This window comes from Siphateles boraxobius, unplaced genomic scaffold (assembly GCF_051911475.1).
Source record: "Siphateles boraxobius isolate OS27281-9 unplaced genomic scaffold, OSU_SipBor_1 13, whole genome shotgun sequence".
NCBI lineage: Eukaryota > Metazoa > Chordata > Actinopteri > Cypriniformes > Leuciscidae > Siphateles > Siphateles boraxobius.
Window position 1 is genome coordinate 5,745,619 of NW_027508733.1, and position 27,604 is coordinate 5,773,222.

General features: G+C 37.3%; 1 protein-coding gene across 1 annotated transcript; it reads right to left on the reverse strand.

Moving 5' to 3' along the window:
• Positions 1–2,559: 2,559 nt before the first annotated feature.
• LOC143736297 (sentrin-specific protease 2-like) lies at positions 2,560–5,766 on the reverse strand. Its single transcript, XM_077227040.1, has 8 exons — positions 5,511–5,766; positions 5,293–5,411; positions 4,453–4,575; positions 4,304–4,369; positions 4,049–4,137; positions 3,817–3,922; positions 3,524–3,629; positions 2,560–2,633 (listed from the first exon to the last, which is right to left on the reverse strand). The coding sequence occupies exons 1-8, from the start codon at positions 5,764–5,766 to the stop codon at positions 2,560–2,562; spliced, it is 939 nt and encodes a 312-aa protein (XP_077083155.1).
• Positions 5,767–27,604: the final 21,838 nt, after the last annotated feature.

Sequence of the window (27,604 nt, forward strand, 5' to 3'; positions counted from 1 at the left end):
GGAACTGACAACAGTGTGTCTGTGACCCTTTGTTGTACCGCCTTGTTTCCGGTAGATGGCAGTTAAAACACGAAACGTTCGGTCACATGCTTCACTGATCCCTACTCCAAACGTTCAAATTGAAGAAAATCTATGGATTTTCGTGTAGATGGCAGTATAAACTCAGAAACGTAATGAATTGCTTTTCAGCCTTAATCGTAAAGGAGACTGGCATATCCGTTGCAAATCTCTTTTGATAACGCGTCGATGGTGTCTTTATTCCAGTTTTTCTTCTTCTTTTCTTTTCTTTTCTTTTCTTTTTCTTTTCTGTTCTGCTTAGCTGCAAACCAAGCTGGCCTATGTATTGGCTCATATTGTCACTTACACCGAAATATTTATGATATTCCAATAAACTTATGAAATAAAATAAAAATACAAAAATATTGCATGAATCAGAATCAGAATCAGCTGTATTGCCACTTGTGCTTTTGCACACACTTGTCTTGGTACTGAAGCTTCCAGTGCACTAACAAATACAACAAGAAACATAGTAATACAATGATAAGAATAAAATATAAAAGTATAGACACGATAGGTTTAGTCATAATGAACATTTACAGATTATGAACATATTTACAGTATTATGAATAATATTAATAGATATCAACTGTGTTAAGAAAGATTGCACTAAACAGTGGGAGATTGGGAGTATTACACTTACAGGCATATGCCTTGGGAGGGATTTAACTGTTCAAAAGGGAAATGGGATGTGGGAAGAAACTGTTCCTGTGCCTATAGTGTTCTGAAAACACTAATGTTGCGTTAGATTTAGGGGGTATTATTTGGGCAGGTCCGTTTTTACCCTCCTGACTTGATTATACCCCCCTATTTCTTCTCTCTGAATACACAAATGGTTCCTAAAATGAGTCTTATACACCTACACCAGCAATACTGTGTGTAAAATGCTACATTTCACTAGGCAAATTTAGTTATTAGGGGGGGTATTATTTGGGCAGGACCGTTTTTACCCCCCTGCCTGGATTGTACCCCTCTATTTCTTCTCTCTAAATACACAAATGGTTCCTAAAATGAGTCTTATACACCTACACCAGCAATATGTGTGTAAAATGCTACATTTCACTATGCAGATTTAGTTACTAGGGGGGTGTTATTTGGGCAGGTCCGTTTTTACCCCCCTGCCTGGATTATACCCCTCTATTCCTTCTCTCTAAATACAAAAATGGTTCCTAAAATGAGTCTGATACACCTACACCAGCAATACTGTGTGTAAAATGCTACATTTCACTATATTAGCATAGGCAGATTTAGTTATTGGGGGGGGGGGGGGGTATTATTTGGGTAGGTCCGTTTTTACCCTCCTGACTGGATTATACCCCCCTATTTCTTCTCTCCAAATACACAAATGGTTCCTAAAATGAGTCCGATACACCTACACCAGCAATACTGTGTGTAAAATGCTACATTTCACTAGGCAAATTTAGTTATTAGGGGGGGTATTATTTGGGCAGGACCGTTTTTACCCCCCTGCCTGGATTGTACCCCTCTATTTCTTCTCTCTAAATACACAAATGGTTCCTAAAATGAGTCTTATACACCTACACCAGCAATATGTGTGTAAAATGCTACATTTCACTATGCAGATTTAGTTATTAGGGGGGTGTTATTTGGGCAGGTCCGTTTTTACCCCGCTGCCTGGATTATACCCCCCTATTTCTTCTCTCTAAATACACAAATGGTTCCTAAAATGAGTCTTATACACCTACACCAGCAATATGTGTGTAAAATGCTACATTTCACTATGCAGATTTAGTTATTAGGGGGGTGTTATTTGGGCAGGTCCGTTTTTACCCCGCTGCCTGGATTATACCCTCCTATTTCTTCTCTCTAAATACACAAATGGTTCCTAAAATGAGTCTTATACACCTACACCAGCAATATGTGTGTAAAATGCTACATTTCACTATGCAGATTTAGTTATTAGGGGGGTGTTATTTGGGCAGGTCCGTTTTTACCCCGCTGCCTGGATTATACCCCTCTATTCCTTCTCTCTAAATACAAAAATGGTTCCTAAAATGAGTCTGATACACCTACACCAGCAATACTGTTCAATGCAACATTTTATTCTATTAAAGTTTAGTTTGATTTATACAGACAGCTCTGCTATTCAGGAGGGTAATACCTGAGTGCACGAAAATACAAACTTTTTCCATTATTCACAGAAAAGGAAAGACTTATAAATATCCACAAATACAATATTTGTTTATTTGCAGGCCTATCCATTGTTTGAATAATGAAAAATAAAAATAAAAACTGAAAGAACAAGGGTATACAAATGTGTTTTTCCTTCATGTCTGTTTAACTTTTACAGGCATAACACAGAAAGTGAACTTTTGATGTCCCTCGGACACATGATTGGTGGTACCATCGACCGCAGCAGTCACACGCTATCTGAAATTTAGAAAAAACTCAATAACTTTCTGCAAGGCACTATACAGACACAGTTACAACTGATGGAATTGTGATAAATGACAGTTAGTAATATTAAAAAACATCAACTAGTTACAAGCAACTACTTCCCCAGTCAGTATCACCACTTTCCTCCCCACAGACATGGCACAAATTGCTCAGGTCATCTAAAATAACCAATTCAAGTAAGATGTAGTGAGAAGACTTATTAATGTAGAAGCACATTAAGTCAATCATTGTACACTATGAATTGCAAAATGTATCATATTTAAATCCAATTAGCAGGAGAAGTTCTGCTAAACTAATCTAAGCAGACTGTAAAGATAACAATAATTTAACTTATTCATTTTAAAGCTTCTATAAAATACTTTGCAAATAGTTAGTAAAAAAAACTACTATTTTTAATGTTTTTGAAAGAAGTCTCATATTAAGTCTCATATTAATTCATATTAACTTGTACAAAAATGGCATTATATGACCCCTTTAACAGCTGATGACTCTGCAACATTCTTCATAAACAAAACAACAACCATTGGTGGCCAATTCTCCTCACAACAAACTGACAAACACATCTTAACCAATATACACTCTCTCTCTTGCCTTTCTCCATAGCCTGACTTCGTCATACTCAGATTCTAGTCAGAATGTGAGTCTGATACTGCTCCATTGGGCTGTGATTATGGGGCGTGTTTCAACCGAACCAGGAAAGAAAATGCCTCTGAATTCAGTAACTTGTTAGTTTTTAAAAAAAAGTAATCCGTTATTTTAAGGAAAGGAAAATCCCGACTGCAGCCTGTTTTTTTGTCCGACAGTAGTATGCCTAGGTCTACTGTGCCACCTGTTCTCTTAGAAGGCCTTCCGACATGTTCTATCAAGCCTTTGCAACTGATCCAGAATGCAAATAATGCACAATGATTAAATTTAAATCTAAATTAATATTTTCTCTGTATATTTGATCCAATAAATGCTGGCTTGGTTAGCATAGGAGACTTCTTTAAAAAACATTTAAACCAGTAATGTCTCCAAATCTTTGACCAGTACTGTACATTACATGTACCACTGTTTTGGAGAAGAGTCACAGCTATTGCTTTCCTCAATTCTTCCACTTCTTCTGGTGTGTTAAGGAAAACAATTGGCTCCTCGCTAAGTACAAATTCAGCAAACTAAAAAGGAAAAATATCACCAAAAAAAAAAAGAAATATTGTAAACTTAAGTAAAATAAAACATGAATTTGACATTAGCAGACTATGTACACCATAATTAGCAACTTAATTGAGTTTCCCGAGATCATACTTTAGGCCATTGACAGTTTGGGACAATGCCATAAATTATCTATTAAATATCACTTACTTTCAAAGCAAAGACACCGCAGGATGTGCCATCTTGTTGTTTTGGGTGAGGCAGCGTATCGCAGGACCACCTTGAAAAATTGCATCCCTTTTGTCGCATAAAAGCCCTTAACAAATAAAAAAATATTGTCAATATTGTGATACTGGAACAACAAATTTTACTGTAGAAATACTGTAGAGATGAGTTATGCACATTAGAAACAAATTTTTTTTTGATTAACAACTTAAAAGACCTTGTCATATCCTGGCATCGTTTCTGTTTTGCAGAACTTTCTCCCAGAGGATCACGGAACAAAGCCCTCCTTTGAGATGGCAGCATAACCTTTAAAGATTTTAAACAGTGTTGGCCAGACATCTCAAACAGACTCTTTCAAGAATTCCCCAAATATGTCAGTACACCCTAACTGTTATAACGGCTCCAAATTCATTATAAATATTCATGTCATATTTCCCCTACACATGTAAAGTGATTTTTTTCATTTGTTTACCACAAGTGTCCAGTGGTGATGGTCATTCACAATGCCAATGAGGTACTTGTACAATGTGGGATTAACCTGAATTTCAAAAAAGAGGGCTGAAATATGTTCTGAATTCGATGTTTCATAATTGGTACATAATTAAACCTGAGCAAACCAACCTTTAATTTTGATTTGTTTCCATTCCAAATGTTGGTCATTTCGAATGAGTCAATTTGGAATGCTTGCTCTTTTGATTGTGTATTGAAACGCCTCACAAGAAGACGCATGTATGCATTAATAACCTTAAACAAGGAAGTAAAACAGTGAGGGATTAGCAGTGGAAGTTAAAGGGATGGTTCGGAGTAAATCAACCTAGGGTCATTTGCACCATGACATTGAGCCAAACACGCCCCAGAAGCCTTTTTGCCCTTGCTTGAACAATATTAAAATTAGAGTTTATTTAGAGTTATCAGCCGTATGGCTTAGTGCAGGCGGTAACGGCTCCATATATGTATCTCGTAAATTAACTCACTATGAATGCCCAGAATGGTACCAAACCTCTACAGTGGTACAAATTATGTAGGTTCTGTACTCAACAAACGAGGCATTGGAAAGTTTGTACGTACATCAGGAGTTTATTTAAGTAACACTTGCCTATCGGCAAATGCTACTACAAACATGGATGTTGACGTCACTTCTGTGAGTTGAAAAAAGCACCTAAAAGTCCTGACAGAAAGCGATGCTTAAGTAAGTAGTGTAAAGACGCCCAGTTCCAGGAATGCACTAATATTTTGTTAACAATTATGAACTACTGCACTAAGCCATACGGCTGATAACTTTAAATAAGCTCTAATTTTAATATTGTTTAATAAGGCAAGGGAAAAAAAGGCTTCTGGGGGTGTTTGGCTCGATGTCATGGTGCAAATGACCCTAGGTTGATTTTACTCCGAACCATCTCTTTGACATTTGATATCTACAATTTAAATCATAGAACATTTATAAAGACTTAAACATCTTACCTCACTTTCCAGCTCATTATTTGGGGCAGTTTTATTAATGTCTTTAAAAAATATTTTATACGGCCCAATTCTGGAGAGCAATACATAGACATCTTTTCCTGCCCATGCCTCTTGAACAACTGTATTGATAGATGTCATAAGAAATGTTAAATGTGAGAAAACATGATTTTTTAACTTTCATTGGTTTATACCTTTACTTTGTTCTGATACTGACTTACTGCTGATAAGTTGGTGCTGTACTGCTGTTGCTGGGGTGGTTGGTGATGAGACAGATATAGCGGGGGAGACAGGTGATGCTGCCACTTTGGATATGATAGGTGAGGGTGGCACAGATCCAGATGTGGAGGCAGGTGATGCAGCCACTTTGGAGATTGTAGGTGATGATGAAACTGATATAGCGGGGGAGACAGGTGATGCAGCCACTTTGGAGATAGTAGGTGAGGGTGGCACAGATCCAGATGACCCCTCTCTCATCTATCAGATCAGCATTCTTGCCTTTAATGTTTTTAATTTTGTATGGACCCAAAAAATTTGGATCCAATTATCCGCCTTTTCTTTGCTGGCTCCGAACATTACACCTCCATACCTTGTTGCCCACAGAGAATTTCACTTTCTTTGCATTCTGTTCTTTCCTTGTCATTCTTTTTTGAACCTGAGCAGTGTGGGTAAGGGCAGTTTGAAGAATTTCATCAAGTTTCAGGACATCCTCAGTAATTTTTCCATTCCTACGACAGCTTCAACAGAGCTGTCAATCTGAAAAAAAGGAACATTTGCTTCTAGTTTAAAATACCTGATCATCTCAAATTCATGTAAGTTTATACTGAATGCAATACATACACATGAAAATGAAACCAAACACAGAAGACAACAAACACCCACTTGACAATTTTCAGGGACCTCACAGGGATGCCGTGCCTCACGACCAAACATCATATAAATTGGAGATAACTTTGTCGTCATCTGTTTTTTGGTCCTTAGTCCAAACATGACAGGATCAAGGTGTTTGTCCCACTCCTTTGGTTTTTTGGAGACCAATTTGCTTAGAGGCCTAATTTACATTAAAATAGTTTTAGCAGAAGATACTGTCTCTATAAATATATTTGAATAGCATATTTATTTTATAACAGTTCTTGCTAATGCCATTATAGCTTTAAAATAACCAAATAACATTTTCTAATAGGCTTATTTAAGATATCCTTAAAGATAAGGATCTTTGTATAAAAATGTATGTACAGTATAAACTTAGTACCTCTGTATGGTCCCATTCATCTTTTCGACTAGACCGTTAGTCTGGGGGTGATAAGGTGAGCACAAACTCCTTTTGATGCCAAGAATTTTGGACACATTTTGGTTGATCTGATAAGAAAAAAAAAAAAAAAAAAATTATAATCAATTTATTGTAAATATTTTTCAAAACTACATTTGAGCAGTACAGCTTTTATTTACCTTATTAACAAACTCCCTCCCTTGGTCTGTGAGTATGCGTCTTGGTGCCTCAAACTGATAAAAAACTTAATACATTTTGTGACCTCCTCTGCAGACTTATTTCTAAGTGGATAAGCCTGTGGCCATTTGGTCAAGTAATCGATCATAACGCAAATATATTGATGGCCACTGTCTGTGAGGGTGAGTTTCCCAATCAGATCCATCCCTAAAAGTTCAAAAGGGTGTGTAACCTTGCAAGAAATGTGGTAAAGGATAATTAGATAAAAATATTCAGTAAATAGTGTAATTATTCTAACTTGGTGCAGATGTAGGGGAAAGAAAGAAAAGAAGGTAGGAAGGACGTACAGACACAGTAGATAGATAGATAGATAGATTGATTACCTGTATAGGTGTAATTTTAACCTCTTCTTTAATTGACGGTTTGGTTGCCTGAAATGCAACACACTCAGCCACCTGTTTAAAAAGAAGTTAGCAGTTAACATATAGAAGAAAGATTTTATTAAATTTATGGACTTTTATTAAAAACTTTCAATGGCTTCATTACCCATTTGTCAAGATCCACGGACATCCCTGGCCAGTAAAATCTTTTGGATATGACATCTTTGGTTTTTTTCTGTCCACAATGTGCACCAATGCTGCTAGCATGAAACTCGATAAAACATTTATTTGCATCCTCTGCACCACAGACAACCTTCAATCTCAGTTCACGGGCAGTACCTTTGTATCTTCTGTAGTATTGCTGACCATCTGAACGATTGAAAAACTATTAATTAAAGCATCAAACATGAATATGACATGACAATGTAAAGTGCAACTAGACATCTCTCCATCGGGTCCCTTGTCAAACATGAAGTTTAACATGATATTCATTAATACAATGAAAATAACAGGCCTGGTAAAATTGTAATAACATTTGGTAACGCTTTAGATTACAGCCCGGAAATTTTACAGCGTAACCTTCGGTAATTATAGATAATTATAAAATATATCTAAGTAAATATATCTATAACGTACTTACAATATAAGTATAAGGGAACGATATTTTAAGTTTGGGGAATAAAGGGGTAACAACCAGGAGAATTAAACAAATATTTATACTGTAAGTATAATAGAACTAAGGGGTACTTATTCTACTATTATGATATAACAATCTTACATTAGGGAGCAATTTAGCAAGAACAGACACTGTGTACCTTTTTGAAATAATGGTGAACCAGTACATACTGTATAGCCTTTTTAAAAATTACAGGGTACATATCTATGAATATCATAAATATTTCGGTGTAAGTGACAATATGAGCCAATACATAGGCCAGCTGGGTTTGCAGCTAAGCAGAACAGAAAAGAAAAGAAAAGAAAAGAAAAGAAGAAGAAAACTGGAATAAAGACGCCATCGACGCGTTATCAAAAGAGATTTGCAACGGACATGCTAGTCTCCTTTACGATTAAGGTTGAAAAGCAATTCATTACGTTTCTGAGTTTATACTGCCATCTACAGGAAAATCCATAGATTTTCTTCAATTTGAAATTTTGGAGTAGGGATCAGTGAAGCATGTGACCGAACGTTTCGTGTTTTAACTGCCATCTACCGGAAACACGGCGGTACTGTCCGCGTGCACGCAAAGGGGGGTAGTCTCCAGCCGGGGGTCGGAATTAGGCACAACACCGTGAATCTCGTTATGCAGCTCTGTTCTCCACATTTTATTATTGGACGGTAGTCGCGATTGTTTTTTTATTTCTTTCCCCCGATCATTGCATGGATCATTGTCTGCTCGCGTTGAAGCTGAAGTTTTGTTGAAGTGACGGTCCTGCTTTTAACCCGGTGGTTGCTGGTATCTTCGTCCTTTCTCTTCTGTGCTGGGACTGCTGCCGTTCTCTGCTGTTCTGGGATTGTTGTCGTTCTCTGCTTGCTGGGATTCCTGCTGTTCTCTTTTGTGCTGGGAACCGCTCACGGACTGTGGGTGCCTAACTACGGACTTCCAGTGGATTTGTGAATGTGTTTATTCCAATGTCCAGTTTTTAAATTGAGCGAGAGAGTGCGTGAGTGCACGGCGCGCCCTTGCTTTTTATCATCGTAATCACAGATTGTAATAAATAAACTTTTATACTGAAATTGTTGTTTGGGTAATTCTGTTGTGTTGCTCCCTCCAAACTAAAAGAACTTGCAAGTAAAAGATTTATTTTATTTAATAGAGTCCCAGCTCTTCAATCGGGTGGCGTAGTCGGGTTACATTCCCGTACACCTGTTGTGTGTGTGTGTTCATATGGAAGAATGGGGGTGAGTGCTGGAGCACATATTTTGTTGACCGTGCAAACGTGAAACCTGTACAAAATAAAACAACATGCAAGCTTCAAGGATAAACGCGTCACAGAAGTTATTCCTCCACTTAGCTCCTTAGCGGTTTTAGGATTGTTTTTATGTGCCGCTATAGTTAGTCAACAAATTTGTTTGAGAACGTGAACGCGTCGACTTTGGATTCAAGGAAGAGGCCCTCACGCTTTTACTGGACGGAAAGGATTGGAAGCGGAGCGCTGACTGACGGAGAGCCCTGCTCTCGCTTGTTTTAATGAGGATTATTGCACATTGAACTTTTAACGCAACAGGACAGACGTCTTTGGATATGTTTGCTGCTAACAATCATCGAACAATTGGACGTTCAAAGCAACAGGACCGAGGTCTTCGGATATGTTTGCTGCTGTTGAACTGGTAGGACATTGGGTTGTTACGTCTTTGCTTGTGTTCGCGGATGATTTGAAATGGTCTGGCAGTTTGCGGTTTGTTTACGATTGATGCAGCGCTGTTGGTGTGTTTGATGGATCGTTGTTTAGATTGTTGGGCTTTTGCGAATCTATTGGAGTTGTGAGACATATCCGATGATATGCGTTGTTTTGGATTGTGTTCACTTGTTTTGGGAAGGGTCTAAATGTATCGTATTCAGACGCGCTGAGGTGTGCGTGCTTCAATCATGAGTGAGATTGAAACGGGTGCCGATGTTGAACCTGAAAAGAACACATGTAAAAGAAAATTTCAACTCACAGCAAAGGCTTTGGCATATAAACTTGAGCAGCTTCAGAAAGAACGAAAAAGAAATGTAAATGTGATTAAAAGTTCAATGCCAGCCATCAAAGAACTCATGCTGAAAAATGAGAACGTTCCAGCTGTACAGTCTGAACTTGAAACTTTGGTGCAAACTTTTAAAGAGACAGTCAAGCTTCATGATTTAGTGATCCCATTATTGCCTGCTGACGAGCAAATCAAACAAAATGAGTGGTTCTCAAACATTTATAAACACTGCGAGGCATTTATAAAAGAGACAAAGCAATGGATGAATGGAATTGAGAAGTCAAGTGACGATAACCAGGATCAACAGTTGGCAACAGTTGAATGCCCTTCGAATGATTCAAAAAACCAGAATATGTCTCAAATTTCCATGCATAATCAAGATGATATAAAGCCAAGTGACAGTATTTCTAACGTTGGAAGTAAAGGATCAAGTCAAGGATCAAGTCAACGCAATTCTGCCACAGGACGTTCAACTACATCAACAACAACAACTTCGGCCCGCATTAAGGCAGAGGCTGATATTGCAGCTCTGTTGGTACGCCAAAATTTAATGAAGGAAAAACATGCAATTGAAGAAAAGGAACAGAACTTAAGGAAACAGAAAGAGGATTTTGAGTTGCGAATGGAGATTGCTGCAACTATTGCAAAAGTGAAAGTGCTTAAAGGTTCTATTGTGCATCGTGTTAAAAGTGATGTGACTCATCGGTCCGATGGAATGAATTCCTATTTTGATAAAGGACAACAGGCAACACAGACATTTAATGCTGATGCAAATTCATTTACTCCTACAGCTGAGACGCAACAAATTATTTCTTTTAAGGATGGTGGCAATGCAGGTGCCAAGGCAAACAAGGGGAACGTTACTCAGACAATTTATTCCCAGAACATCTCAAAGTTAAGTAAAACAATTCCGAGTGGTTATGTGAATGCCGGTCCAGGAAATAGTGATCAAGTTCTCCATATTATGGATAAACAAAATGAAATTACATCTTTACTGATTCAACAACAGTGTTTGTCATCTTTGCCTAGAAGAGGAAATTCAAGTGTTTGATGGAAACCCTCTGCAATATCATGCCTTCATGAAATCCTTTGAAAGTGGTGTGGAGCGTAAAACTGAAAGCCCTAGCGATCGCTTATACTTTCTTGAACAGTGTACCAGGGGTCATCCAAAAGAGATTATAAAAAGTTGCCAGCATATGCCTGCCGTCCGTGGGTATTTAAGGGCCAAAGGTTTACTACAAGAGCATTTTGGTGACCAGTATATAATTGCATCTACCTATATGGAAAAGGCTCTTTTATGGACAAATATCAAAAGTCAAGATGTCAGAGCTTTACAGGATTACAGTCTGTTCCTAAGAAGCTGTTGTAACTCCATGGAAGATATTCAGTATTTTCACGAGTTGGATGCGCCCTCTAATATGTTGACTGTAGTGAAGAAATTACCATACAAATTGAGGGAAAAATGGAGATCTGAAGTCTGTGAATTGCAGGAAGCTGTCAATCAAAGAGCTACCTTCAGCGACATTGTTAACTTTGTTGAAAGACAAGTAAAAATAATGACTGATCCAGTTTCTGAGACATACAGGATGGTCCAGCATTAACATGAAGTAAATTGTTGAACAAAGGCAAGTCTCAGTCTTATCTTAAATCTAAAAGAAGCAGTTTTGCTACTACCGTTACAGCAATGGAAAATAAATCAGAAATTGGAACCATCAAAAAAGATATCGTTTCACCCAGCAACAAGAGTTATTTGTTTTGTAGACGTGGACATGCTCTGGATATGTGCCCTCTATTGGAAAAGAGGAGTCATGGTGAGAAGATTACGTTCTTTAAAGAGAATGGTGTTTGTTTTGGCTGTATGTGCACAGGGCACATCAGTAGAAATTGTAAGAATCGCCTTTCATGTAAAGTGTGTAATCTTAGGCACCCAAGTATACTTCACATCTACCCAAGAGAAAAGGAGATCGATTCAAACCCCATCAGGAGACAAATGGACACTGTAATGGGCAGTGTTCCGGAATCTGTTGAGTCCAGTGGATTTATTGGGGCTGGTGAATTTGAATGTAAACTTTCCATTGTTCCTGTACAAGTGAAATCTAAAAAAGGAAATAAGACTGCGATTACTTATGCTTTTCTGGATCAAGGTAGCACTGCAGTATTTTGTACACCTGCACTGATGAACAGACTTGGTCTTTCAGGTAAAAAGGCTAATATTCTCTTGCGTACCATGGGACAGGAGAAAGTCACAACTACCCACGTTGTTTCGGGATTAGATGTCGCTGGTTTGAACAAAGATGACTTTTGGGAGTTGCCTGATGCCTATACACAAAATGCCATGCCTGTGCATAGTGGAAACATCCCAAGACAAAAGGATCTAAAGAGATGACCACATCTGAAACATGTGACTCTACCTGAAATTGACTCTGAGGTTGAATTACTTATAGGAATCAACACCCCAAGAGTTATGGAGCCAATTCAAGTGATCTGGAGTGTCAATAATGGACCATATGCAATTAAAACTAGGTTGGGATGGACCGTAAATGGTCCACTAAGAGGAGATGGTGGTGACCAGTCTGCCTTTGAGTATCCTGATGTTACAGCTAACAGGATTTCAGTTTCAAACTTGGGAGAGCTTTGGCAACAACAATTCAAGGTTGATTTTCCTGAGTGTAACAAAAACGAACAAGTTGGGTTTTCAAGAGAAGATCACAAGTTCATTGAGATGGTAACAGACTCATTTAAGCTTGTAGATGGTCATTATTCTATTGGCTTACCTTTGAGGAAGAAAAATGTTTGTATACCAAACAACAGGACAATTGTTGAACAGCGTGCTCTAAACCTAAAGAAAAGGTTGAAAAAGGATGTTTCGTTTCATTCTGAATATTCTGTTTTCATGAAATACCTTATTTCTAAAGGTTACGCAGAGAGAGTGCCAATGGAGGACTTAGGACGTAGCGATGGGAAGGTATGGTACATACCCCATCACGCTGTGCATCACCCACGAAAAGGAAAGCTCCGGGTTGTATTTGATTGTGGTGCCACATTTCGAAGGATGTCTTTGAATACCCAACTGTTACAGGGTCCAGATCTCACCAGTTCATTGATTGGAGTGATAACCAGATTCAGGAACGAAAGAGTTGTGATCACAGCAGATATCGAAGCCATGTTTCATCAGGTGAGGGTGCCAAAAGATGATGCAGATATGCTGAGATTTCTTTGGTGGCCTGATGGTGACCTTACTCAAAACCTGGTTGAGCATCGTATGGTTGTGCATCTCTTTGGAGCTACTTCATCACCCAGTTGTGCAAATATTGCCCTCAGAAGGTGTGCTGAAGACAATAAAGACTTCAGCAAGGAAGTAATTGATGCAATCTTGCATTGTTTTTATGTGGATGACTGTCTGTTGTCAGTAAATTCAGAGGAAAAGGCTGTTTCTCTGTATCACGACCTTGTTGCTATTTGTGCGAAAGGAGGTTTTTCACTGACAAAATGGATAAGTAACAATCGAGATGTTCTGGCAAAAATTCCAGAGGAATTAAGAGCAAACAATGGAAAGGATTTGGACCAAGATTTACTTCCAGTGGAAAGAGTGCTGGGAGTACAATGGTGCATACAATCTGATGCCTTCAAGTTTAAGATTGTGTTGCAGCAAAGACCTCTGACCAAAAGAGGGATCCTGGCTACCATGAGTTTTGCAAATGATCCTTTAGGAATCCTGTCTCCTGTGATTTTATATGCAAAAAAGATCTTGCAAGATTTGTGCAGGAAGAAACTAGGCTGGGATGAAACTATTCCTGCTTCAAATGCTCAGGAGTGGATCAAGTGGTTGGACGGATTGCGTGAATTGGAAAACTTCAAAATCGATAGATGTTTCAAACCAAAGGGTTTCGGAGAAGTGAGCACAGCACAATTACACCACTTTTCCGACGCAAGTGAAGATGGTTATGGAGTAGTTTCGTATCTGCTTTTGCATAATGTTGACTCACAAGCGCACGTCGCCTTTGTAATGGGGAAAGCTAGAGTAGCTCCTTTGAAGCTGGTGTCTATCCCTCGAATGGAACTTACTGCTGCAACACTGGCAAGTCGAATGGATTCAATGTGGAGATTGGAATTGTGCATGAACTTTCAAGACTCTGTCTTCTGGACTGACAGTACTTCTGTACTTAAATATATCAAACACGAAGTCTCTAGGTACAAAACATTTGTAGCCAACAGAGTTTCCGAAATCCTAAAGGTGTCTCGATCATCACAATGGCGGTATGTGAACACTGCAATTAATCCAGCAGATATAGCTTCTAGAGGGTTGAGAGTGGAATCATTCCTGAAGAACAAGAATTGGGTGCTTGGACCTCAGTTTCTTCTTTCGCCTGAACAGGAGTGGCCAGTTAATCTTATTGACCTGGGGGAATGTTCACTGGATGATCCAGAGATAAAATCAAGTGTCACTGTCAATGCTGTACAAATAGAGGAGAATATGGATGTTACAGCATTCTTCATCCAGTATTTCTCCTCTTGGCCCCTTTTGAAGCAGTCAGTGGCTTGGATCCTCAGATTTAAGCAATTACTCCTCAATCTAAGCCAGAAGAGGAAATTACTGGGTATGTCTTTAATACAATCTTGCATGGACGAAAACCAACAAACACAACATTTGAAAGAGGAAATGGAGAAAATCAAGGCACAATGTGCCAAAAGTGAGCTTTCCGTGTTAGAGCTAAAGAAAGCTGTGTTAGAGCTAAAGAAAGCTGAATTAGAGGTAATTCGTTACTGCCAAAGAAAAAGTTACTCTGATGAAATCTCAAGCTTGCAAAAGGGAGAAAATGTGAAAAAGAACAGTCACATTTGTAAGTTCAATCCCATCCTTGAAGAAGGTGTTTTAAGAGTCGGTGGACGTTTGAATAGGGCTGTTATGCCTGAAGAGACAAAACATCCTGTTATACTTGCTAAAGATTTTCACATCTCAGAACTCATTCTTAAACATATACATCAAGAGGTGGGTCATGGTGGTCGAAACTATATGCTATCAAGGTTGCATCAGAGGTACTGGATACCTGGCGCCAGTGGAGCCATAAGGAAGATATTGTCCAAGTGTGTGATCTGCAAGCGTTTGCAAGCAGCTCTAGGGCATCAACAGATGGCAAACTTACCTCTGAATAGAGTATCTCCAGATAAACCTCCATTTACATACGTCGGAGTCGACTGTTTTGGACCCTTTGAAATTAAGAGCAGGAGAAGTATTGTGAAGAGATATGGAGTTATCTTCACATGTCTAGCCATTCGTGCTATTCATATTGAAGTGGTACAATCATTGGATACTGATTCCTTTATTAACGCACTGCGACGATTTATCGCAAGACGTGGACAAGTCTTGGAAATACAATCTGACAATTGTACAAATTTTCATGGAGCGGAACGCGAGTTAAGGCAAGCTATTGAATGCTGGAACCAATCTCAGATCAACAACATGCTTCTGCAGAAGGGAATAAAGTGGATTTTTAATCCCCCAACTGGTTCACATTACGGAGGCATATGGGAAAGAATGATTAGGTCTGTAAGAAAAGTACTTAATGCCACCTTAAGAACACAAAACCTTGATGAAGAAGGTCTTCATACAGTTCTATGTGAAGCTGAAGCAATTATTAATGGACGTCCCATTACGAAGGAATCTACTGACACCAATGATTTGGAAGCACTGACACCCAATCATTTGCTGCTGTTAAAGATTACCCCATCATTGCCACCAGGGGTCTTTCAAAAGGAGGATATATATGCTCGTCGTCGATGGAAACAGGTGCAATATATATCAGACCTTTTCTGGAAACGATGGACAAAGGAGTACTTGCCTCAACTGCAAGGGCGGCAAAAATGGTCAGCTCCATCTCGCAACTTCGTTCCAGGTGATGTTGTGCTTTTGGTTGATGACTCAGCACCACGCAATTCATGGATAACTGGAAAAGTGATTCAGACATTCCCAGATAATCAAGGCTTTGTTCGTCAAGTGAGACTTAAAACCAAGACAAACTGTTTGAATAGACAGTGACAAAAATCTGCCTTCTGCAAGAGGTGGATATTTGACGTTTTGCTTGAAAGAGAATTACTTTTTAACACAGACATGGACTTATCACATTGACACACCACATATTTCTCACCTTACATCGATTTGTAAATTCACTCTGTGCTGACACTGTTATGGACTTTACAAGGACTCAGTACTGAATAATTGATGTATTGTAAATGTGCAAATATTTATGATTGATGAAAAAATAATGTTTTTGTATTTTGAGATCTTGTATTTATAAATGTCTCCTATATGTATTTAATATAATTATCGATTTATAATAATTAGGGGCTGGTATGTAGGAGCCATGTAATGGGAAGGTCATGTGACCAAACGATAATGGGAGTGTCATTAATTAAGTGGGGTTAAAACACCTGTTGTGTGTGTGTGTTCATATGGAAGAATGGGGGTGAATGCTGGAGCACTATTATTTTGTTGACCGTACAAACGTGAAACCTGTACAAAATAAAACAACATGCAAGCTTCAAGGATAAAGGCGTCACAGAAGTTATTCCTCCACTCAGCTCCTTAGCCGTTTTAGAATTGTTTTTATGTGCCGCTATACATGTGTTTCAAATATTCACCGTGGAGACATTAACATAAAACATCCCAAGAAAACTAGTTACCTGAATTAGGCCTTCCGATAAAAATCAGTCACTCAAACACTGTACCTTTTGAAATAATTTCAATGTTAAAGATTTACATATGTAAATACACCCAAATAACCTTTGTGGGATGAAAATAAAGAAACAAGAATCGATGGAAAAATAAGAATGCAGCATTGGAGACCAAAAAGGTTGATGAAAAATGAATTAATCGAACAGATAGAAAAAATACAGCACTGAACGGCTCTTGGTACAAACCACGTTTTTATACTCTTCTAAACCTTCCCCCACATAAGGTGTTTTTTATGATGTCATTATCATACATTCTGGGCTTATTTATGAGCACCTTAACCAATGTTACACATGTATGCATCTTCTAAGCAGAGTTGCACATATCTCTTAGTTTGGCCGCACATCTCCTCTTTTGATCTAACCCTTGTTCTGCTCTTGTTCTGTTGAAACAACCCAGCAGTTTTTAGAGTGTACAGAAGCACTTATAAAAATGGTCAACAGAAATAAACTATACTCAATGGAGCAGTGCTGAAGATGGATTTGAGCTTAAAAGTCTGATAGCTTGGGGGGAAAACTGCTCTGCAGTCTGGTGGTACAGCAGCATAAATGTCTATATCTCTTCCCAGAAGGCAGCAGGTTGAACAGGCTGTGGCCTTTATTGTCATAATATATGTAATATAAGCAACCTTTCCCTCTTCTGACCTTTCAGACTTTGTGCTGCCATTAAAGAGAAGTGGGGAATCCTCCCCTGAACTGGGCACTTTATTTGGGTGTAACACTAACAGTAACAGTAATCTACTACATATGTGATTTGATGAATACAATAACTCAACACAACATGCGAGTACAGTATGTGTTGTATAATAAAAATGCTGATATGCAAAATATATTGAACACCAATTTAAGGCTACTCATAAGCAAATTAGTACTCAATCATCATCCTAAGCTTAGCTTTGTGCATACAATGTGTTATATTGAAATATGATTTTCATATCTCAGTGTTCATACCAAATCAGTTTCCACACCTTACTTGCAAGAACAAAGTACAATATCTTACAATATTAATTGTGTTGCAAAGCCAGGTTTGATAAAACTTTAATTTTGTTTTTTCTGGATGATGACAGCACAGTGATCACACTGTTCTTCTATTATTATGAATCTTGCAGATGCCATGAGGAACCCCCCATGCTCCCGTAGCGTTATTGGATGCCAACGCTGCTTTCAACAATGGCTAGTTAATGAGTCCAGTTGCCCGAAATGTAGGGACAGCAGTTTTGCCGAGGTTCATTTTGAAGTGACATGGATGGGAGATGTCAATAACATTTTAAGGGACACAATTCGGGATAAAGTTTTGAAATTACTTTTTTTAGGTTTCGGTTTTGTTCATACTTATTTAGAAATTGGTAACCTGTTTTAAGTAATGTTCAGCTATTTGTATGTATTTCTACCAGTTTTATGGTGCTGGAGGAAGGAGTGGTGTGCTGCTAGTAGTATTACGATTCGGCTTATGTCAAAATGATTTATGACCCTATGATTGACAGGTGGGCGGGGCTAACCTTTGACCTTCCGGAGGATGTTCCGGAGGTCCTTTGATGTAGGGATTAACCTTTGACCTTCCGGAGGGGGTTGTTCCGGAGGTCGCTTAATTTAGGGATTAACCTTTGACCTATCGATCGATCAAGTTGACAGTACATTCCGGAGGATGTTCCGGAGGTCCTTTAATGTAGGGATTAACCTTTGACCTATCGATCGATCAAGTTGACAGTTGTCTTTACCCTATTGACCTTTGTATGATATATGAAGTTGCCAGTTGTCTTTGCCAGTTGTCTTTGCCCCATTGATTTTGACCTATTGACCCCGGGGGAAATAACTTCTTGGTGTGGGAAATCCCCTCCGTGTCGGGGTGAGAAAATAATTTTTCTAATGTTGCATATAGATTAGAATAGAATTACAAAAGTAAAATCATCTTACCGTTTCACTATGGTGAAGAATTGGATTAAAGTTGACAGTCTCCGCACTGTGTGTGTGCGTCTGTGAGTGTGTGCGTGTCATCCGATATCCTGGCATTCCTGAGCACGCTATATAAATGGGGATAGTGAGAAAATATCTCCCAGTAACTAAAGTTGAACACATTCTGTTCTTTAAAAGTATATAAATGAAATGTACATTTAGTCATTCACAATTATCTTACACTAAAGTTGAACACATTGATCTTTTAAAAAGTATAAAAATGATTATAAAAAATCTTTTCAAAACAAAAATAAATATCTTACTAAAAATCTACTGAAGCAGTCATTTCAGATTAAATAAGTTTAAAGTTTTTAAACACTCTGTGATTCAGAGTGGTGGAGGAATGTGTTTGTGTGTGTGTGTGTGTGTGTGTGTGTGTGTGTGTGTGTGTGTGTGTGTGTGTGTGTGTGTGTGTGTGTGTGTGTGTGTGTGTGTGTGTGTGTGTGTGTGTGTGTGTGTGTGTGTGTGTGTGTGTGTGTGTGTGTGTGTGTGTGTGTATGTGTGTGTGCGTGTGTGTTTCATGACACCCTCCCTCCCCTCAGTCTCTCAAACACCAGCGCATGACAGCAATGGTCTCCGCGCTAAGTGTGTGCGTCTGTCTGTGAGTGAGACACCACCCTATTCCTGCACCCCCTGCTGGGGGGTGAAAGTGAGAAAATATCTCCCAGTAACTAAAGTTGAACAACATTGTTCATTTAAAAGTATATAAATAAAATGCTTGCATCATTCATTGTAAATAAAAAATATTCCAATTATAGCAGTCCAAAAATAAAAATCATCTTACATTTTAGAGAGTTGAAGAAGTAAATCCCAACACATCATTGTCAATATAACGTATGAATGTATTTACAAAAATATCCTCGAGTGTTTTTCTCCCACACCGGTCATTTTGACACTCTGTGATTCAGAGTGGAGGAGGAATGTGTGTGTGTGTGTGTGTGTGTGTGTGTGTGTGTGTGTGTGTGTGTGTGTGTGCGTGTGCGTGTGCGTGTGTGTGTGTGTGTGTGTGTGCGTGTGTGTGTGTGTGTGTGTGTGTGTGTGTGTGTGTGTGTGCGTGTGTGTGTGTGTGTGTGTGTGTGTCAGGCCAGCAGCAGTATGAGACGTTGAGGATGTTTTGTTAGTATTAATCTTAAAAGTTAATCTTAAAAGTTTAAAAATAAAAGATAATTTAAATTCAATTCAATGAATTATTTCAAGTCTTAATAAAAACGTTGTAATACAGTCGTATCTTCTATTTATCTTTTGAAGATTACTGTAATGATTTTATTTAACGGTGACCTAAAGTATAATTTTTATTAATATAGCCATAATGATTTTTGTACTGTAAAAGCATATTTAATCCCGTACACAAACACGACCATCACAGAAAACAACATCTTTACATTGTTTTTACATACATTGCACTCACACTAACTCAGTTCCATAAATTAACTAATCTCCATATTTAAATTAAATGATTATAAATATAGAATAATAACAAGTATGTTACTAAAATGAATTCAAACAATTTAAACATAGTTTTAGCTAAATTAATTTATATATAAATACAAAAGTATATAAATATAAAAATACCTTACATTTCCACAGTGCCGAAGATGTAGTTCTTTATGCAATGATAAAAACAGTCCAAAGTCATAAACAAAATTTTATTCCTTTTTTATTCCTTCAGTGATAAACTACAGGGTGAAATGAATGCATGACCCCCTCACAGAGACGAGAGGAGTTACAGGACAGATGAGCCTCTGGGATGTGCCAATGTCATAGCATATGTAAAGTTAGTCTGCTTTCCAGAGTTTTATTCATACTAAATTCATTTGAAATATTAAAAGTTTAAATTAGATCTTTTAAAATTAAAAGACTGTTTAAATCAAAGCTTTAACGTTTTTTTAAAGTCGTATCTTCTATTTATCTTCTTAGAAGACTTCTGTATGATATAAATGATTTTACATAAATTTAACCTAAGGTATTATTTTTACTAAAGCGTCTGTTCAAAAAATAAAGCAAAAACTGTACTTTGGTATCTTAGATATTATACAAATTATTTCAAACAGTATTTTTGTCCATGCCGCATGAAATATGTTGTCAAAGTTTGTCACAATGTTTTTTTGTTTTTGTAGTTGTTGTTTTTGTTTTTAAGAAATCCCAGGACTCTACATTGCTCTTATTTAGATTACGTTGTATCATTTAGAAAACCACCGGTACATCGGTACTTTTCAGAGACGCGATGTACCTTTTTTGGTCCATCACACAGCATATTTAATTTTACTCATCTTATTTCAAAGCATGATCTTACTTTTTCTACGGTAGCTATGATCTATTGCACGTATAAGGTGTATATCATTTTTTACTTTTCTTGTATCTCCCAAACTATCCTTAATCAGTGTGGAAACATACAGGCTGAACCCCTTTACTGAGAATATACTATCGGTTATCTATATAGCAGGAGGCATGCCCTTTGACCTCCTCCATTTTGGAGGCTTACAGCTTAGTCCTTAAGCGGCTACAGTAATTTATTGCCATGTGTAACCTGAAAAAACAAGAGGTGATAAAAAATGTTAACGATGACCTACGTGGACCTCATGGCTACGGCTGTGAGAGGACTCCATTCCCTACTGAAAGAACATTGTGGACACACAGCTCTGACGTTTTCCAAGAGTATTTTGCCCAGCCTCTTCTTTATATACAGCCAAGACAAATCATTTCTGGACCAAAAACTTTTGCACCCTCACTCCTCTTACCACCTCATCAAAAGACATGTCTAAAAGTGAGTATTGTCTTTATAATTCATTTATGCTACAGTGTTTTATTTAAAAAGATTGTTTACACATAAGGAAAAGACGGTATAATTCATTAGTGTTTTAAACATGCTATTGCTGTTATAGCATGCTTTGTTGCTCTTACACATTGTTATATGTTCTATATCAAATGTTTTTGACGGCATATACGTTTCAGAAAAAAAAAAAAATATATATATATATATATATATATATATTTCCCCCCCATCCAATCACATTTTACTGTAGTTGGCCGCTGGGGGGTTTCCATAAAGGACTTTTAAAATAAATGTTTTGGTTTTTATTCAGTTTTAAATCTTATTTAGATTATTTGAGTCAAACATGGTTATATGTGCATAGGCCTATTTAATTATTTAATCTGTATTTTATTCCTCTTCAGTTACTTACTTTTTAAATTTCGGTAGGCTACTTTTTAATTCTTCCTTTACTTTGTCTTTGATTTTAACTTTTAGCACTTTGCATGATAAAATTGTTTAAAATGTAAGCTCTAAATATGAATGGCACAATGTGATAACCAAAATATATAAAAGTTAAGTCAAAGCTATTTATATAGCCTAGCGTTTTTCACATTCTCATAATTTAGTTATACATTGTGACGCTGGGACACTGTCAAGCGTCTTCTTTCAGATGGTTCAATATTTATGATATTATGCTCCCCTGAATGGAAAAGAACTGTAAACTTCATCATTGTACTGTAATGAACTGCGTTACTGCCTATAGGATGATTGCATGATTTTTTCCATTTAAAATAACATGGTCTTTCCTTTTCTCTCTCTCTCTAGAGACAGCAAACACTGCAGGACAACCGGACATCCAAGTAACATGTTAGTGTGGTTTATATTTATTTTTAATGAGAAACATTATAGAGTGCAACAGGCGTTTTCTGGAAGTAAAAACACTTCCGGTAACCAGCGACTGTGAAAAAGGGGGCAGGTACTCTATTGGGTGTATAATGAACAATTAACAGATGAAATGACAGATATTTTATGTAAACAGGCAAAATCTCTTCATCTGATGGTGGCCATGTGTTTTCGCCTATCATAACTGGTTTAACTCATGGCTCCTCCTTTGAGATCAACATAACTTCTGACGAATCAAGTGTACCGGCACATTGTAAGTGTAATAAAACAGTTTCGCCTATGTATTAAATTAATCTTAATTAAGCAGTCCGAGTTAACTATTTGGGACCAATTTTAAGGAAAGTTACATTCTGATCTACATGAAAAAAATTGAAAACATGAAAAAAATTTATCTTGCTGTTAAAACACATAAATAACGTTTTATTTCAAATTGTACTGTTCCTAGTTATCTATATTGCTATTTTAATTAAACTCATTTGTGTAATCTCTTCTCAAATGGATAAAGTAAAATGTTTGAAAACTATTGTGTTGATTTAACTCCATTTACTCAAGTAATTTTTTTTGGTTTACTTAACTGAAACAGGTTCTTTCAACATGACTTTGAATGAGAAATCAAATATAACGGTGTTCAATGAAAAATATTTTTTAAATAAACTGAACAGTACCGTAAAATAATTTTCGGCTGAATTCTCTCGGACGACATGCAGGTCATGGTTATTTACGGCGTCCTGATGACGACCCCCACCGTACACACCATGGGTGCGAGGGCGGACCCCAATCGCATGGGTTAATAAACTCTACACAGAGTTTCGACGTTTTCGACGAAACCCCGTTTCGATGCTACGGACGGATGCTTCAACGACGTCGGATTCGATATCGTAAAAAACGCGACTGCGGGGGTACTACAACATCTCATTGATCAAAAGTGGAAGGAATTGATCAGATGTTCCTGTTTGTCTGAGCATTTGGCATTTGTCAAAAACACAAGCTTCCGAGCGTTAAAGCACTAGGCCTGGACGATTGTGCTGCAAGGACTCGCTCAAGAGATTCCGGGGACTTTCACCATCAAACAGTTTCCTATTTGAAAATCTAAAAACCTCTGAGATGGCGACGTAAAAGCTGACGGAGAACAACTGCCCGTCGAGTTCCGGCGATGCGGGACACAAGTATCATCCGGTGTGTGAGTGCTCCACGGGGAAAGAGTGTCGTTTAAGGGCCACGTTAGACTCTATGTTTAAAGATCATTTTAGAGACCAGATGGTTTACTTGATGGACAGTATCATCGATGCTGCGTGCGATAGGAAAACCGATTGTGAGCGGGACACCAAACGTGTCACAAATCTCAAAAAAGAAATGGATGTCATAAGAGGGTTGGTGGGGACATGAACCGATGTGAAGCCCATGTTTTTTAACACCCTAGAGCCGACAGGCGTAATCCTCAGAAAAGTTCTGGATGTGATGTATGCATCTAGTCACGAATTCGCGGTCGATGAATTACTCGTTATGTTTACGTTTGTAACAGATCTCTGTGCGTCACTGGCATCAAAAAATGCCAAAACAGATCTTGGCGAAATAGTTGAAGGCCTCGTCAACTATACCCTAGACCAAGACATGGTAGCGTGCCGAGACTTTCTATTCTGGTTGGATCATAAATAAATGGAGTTATTGTCTACTTTATGTATATTTAATGTCGGTCTATCATCATTTTGTAAAGAAAAATACTGTTGAAATAAAAGATTGTACCGCTTAACTCATCATTCTTTGCGACCGTGTCGGAGCTTTGGAGTTTCACAATTTTATAATAAAATGGTATTATAAGTCTTGATTCTTGCGCATTAATAATTTAATGAATAAATACTAGATGAGAATATTTCAGAGATTAAATATTTCAGTGAGCCTGTGGATTTCCCCATCCCATCATGCTGTATAGGGGTGTACATTTGAAATAAAACGTTATTTATGTGTTTTAACAGCAAGATAAAAACATGTTAATGTTTATATTTAAAAGAGTTTCTGATATGTTAGTGTTTTACCATAAAGTGTAGACCATGATAATAATAATTAAAGCGGTTTTAATCATTATAAAAACAACTACTTTGGGGATGCATTGGATGCGACAAAACCAATAAGAGTCTTTACCGAGTAAAGATTTTGTAAAAGGTTATCTTATTAGATATATTTGTAAAGGTTGTTGAACACTATCCCTAAATAAACGAAACAATTGGATTATTTGAACTTAATAGTTTTGGACTAAATTAAGAATGTTAACCTGATTCAACTAAACTCATTCTTTGTTTCGGTGTATTTTTAAAAACATAGATAGATCTACATAGATGTTTTACACAAAAAACATTTCAGAGATCCTTGTGCGGTGTTCTGTAGCCGCATAAAGGGGTAAAATATACATTTAAGCGCTATTTAAAACTAGGATGGTATAATATACTGTAAAATACTGTAAAATATACTGTAAACCATAAAATATAATGTAAATGTCTCAAGCGAAGATGATGGTTTAAACCGTCATTTTATTAAATCACGCCAATTCATGCGAATACTGTCAAATATGAACAAAGAGAAGACATAGAGTTGACTAACATTACCGCTAACTGTAGGAACCAGATATCCAGGGGGAAAGTGTAAAGAAAAACACCATACAAAACATTACAATCACACCCGGCGATACGATAAGTGTTACGATAGTGTTGTTCAAAATGAAACCGCGGTAAACAATTTAAGAACCCTAGAGCTGTTAAACATGCGGTTCAATATAAACAAGAATCCATCTCTAATGCGACTGAGCTCGTTTCACATATAACTGCTGATAGTTAGGTATAATCGTTAGATAATTTATCAAACAATTGAAATTTACGATATGTTAAAACATTTTGATGATGGGCTTGCACAAAGCATTGACCAGCTCCTTGGCAATGCTTTCACAATTCACACAGTCAAGCAGTTCCCTCATCTTCATCACACAGTCCAGCAGTTCCCTCATCTTCATCCGGCGTGTTGGATTCGCTCACACATTTGCAACTGATTCATTGTGCAAGTCAAGATCGTCAATGATTGGATCAATGTTCTTCATATTTTCAACCAACTGACTGGTGTTTGCTTTCAGAAACCCTTGATGATCTGAGAATATAAAAATAGAAAAATTAAAACAGGAAAAGGAAAATGAAGGCAAAATGGGGAAAGAATATAAAGATTGAATCTAACCTTGTATTGACCTGTTTCTCTTCTTTCCCAGTCGCCCCTTTTGGACAGTATTTGGCTTTGATAAAATCTGTAGTAAAATAAATAAGTGCCGTAAAATAAAAGGCTATAGTTACAATTCTGAATAATCCAGGAGCATGACACCAGATAAGATAAATTCATCATGACTTAACTTGATTCAATAGTACCAAAATATTTCAAATTTGTACATGATACTGTTAGATCAGAATGTAACTTTCCTTAAAATTGGTCCCAAATAGTTAACTCGGACTGCTTAATTAAGATTAATTTTATACATTACATAGGCGAAAAACTGTTTTAATAGTTTTTCATGCATCACACTTACAATTTGCCGGTACATTTGATTCGTCAGAAGTTATGTTGATCTCAAAGGGGGAGCCATGAGTTAAATCAGTTATGATAGGCGAAAACACATGGCCGCCATCAGATGAAGAGATTTTGCCTGTTTACATAAAATATCTGTCAGTTCATCTGTCAATTGTTCATTTATTTTATTATTGCAACCATGAATTGAGTTAATTCGTCGCTTTGATAAAATCATCAGTAAATAAAAGGCTAATGTAGTATAGTAAAATAATCCAGGAGCATGACAAATTTGTACATGACGCTGTTAGATCAGAATGTAAATTTCCAATTGGTCCCAAATAGTTAACTCGGACTGCTTAATTAAGATTAATTTAATACATAGGCGAAACTGTTTTATTACACTTACAATGTGCCGGTACACTTGATTCGTCAGAAGTTATGTTGATCTCAAAGGAGGAGCCATGAGTTAAACCAGTTATGATAGGCGAAAACACATGGCCACCATCAGATGAAGAGATTTTGCCTGTTTACATAAAATATCTGTCATTTCATCTGTCAATTGTTCATTATACACCCAATAGAGTACCTGCCCCCTTTTTCACAGTCGCTGGTTACCGGAAGTGTTTTTACTTCCAGAAAACGCCTGTTGCACTCTATAATGTTTCTCATTAAAAATAAATATAAACCACACTAACATGTTACTTGGATGTCCGGTTGTCCTGCAGTGTTTGCTGTCTCTAGAGAGAGAGAGAAAAGGAAAGACCATGTTATTTTAAATGGAAAAAATCATGCAATCATCCTATAGGCAGTAACGCAGTTCATTACAGTACAATGATGAAGTTTACAGTTCTTTTCCATTCAGGGGAGCATAATATCATAAATATTGAACCATCTGAAAGAAGACGCTTGACAGTGTCCCAGCGTCACAATGTATAACTAAATTATGAGAATGTGAAAAACGCTAGGCTATATAAATAGCTTTGACTTAACTTTTATATATTTTGGTTATCACATTGTGCCATTCATATTTAGAGCTTACATTTTAAACAATTTTATCATGCAAAGTGCTAAAAGTTAAAATCAAAGACAAAGTAAAGGAAGAATTAAAAAGTAGCCTACCGAAATTTAAAAAGTAAGTAACTGAAGAGGAATAAAATACAGATTAAATAATTAAATAGGCCTATGCACATATAACCATGTTTGACTCAAATAATCTAAATAAGATTTAAAACTGAATAAAAACCAAAACATTTATTTTAAAAGTCCTTTATGGAAACCCCCCAGCGGCCAACTACAGTAAAATGTGATTGGATGGGGGGGAAATATATATATATATATATATATATATTTTTTTTTTTCTGAAACGTATATGCCGTCAAAAACATTTGATATAGAACATATAACAATGTGTAAGAGCAACAAAGCATGCTATAACAGCAATAGCATGTTTAAAACACTAATGAATTATACCGTCTTTTCCTTATGTGTAAACAATCTTTTTAAATAAAACACTGTAGCATAAATGAATTATAAAGACAATACTCACTTTTAGACATGTCTTTTGATGAGGTGGTAAGAGGAGTGAGGGTGCAAAAGTTTTTGGTCCAGAAATGATTTGTCTTGGCTGTATATAAAGAAGAGGCTGGGCAAAATACTCTTGGAAAACGTCAGAGCTGTGTGTCCACAATGTTCTTTCAGTAGGGAATGGAGTCCTCTCACAGCCGTAGCCATGAGGTCCACGTAGGTCATCGTTAACATTTTTTATCACCTCTTGTTTTTTCAGGTTACACATGGCAATAAATTACTGTAGCCGCTTAAGGACTAAGCTGTAAGCCTCCAAAATGGAGGAGGTCAAAGGGCATGCCTCCTGCTATATAGATAACCGATAGTATATTCTCAGTAAAGGGGTTCAGCCTGTATGTTTC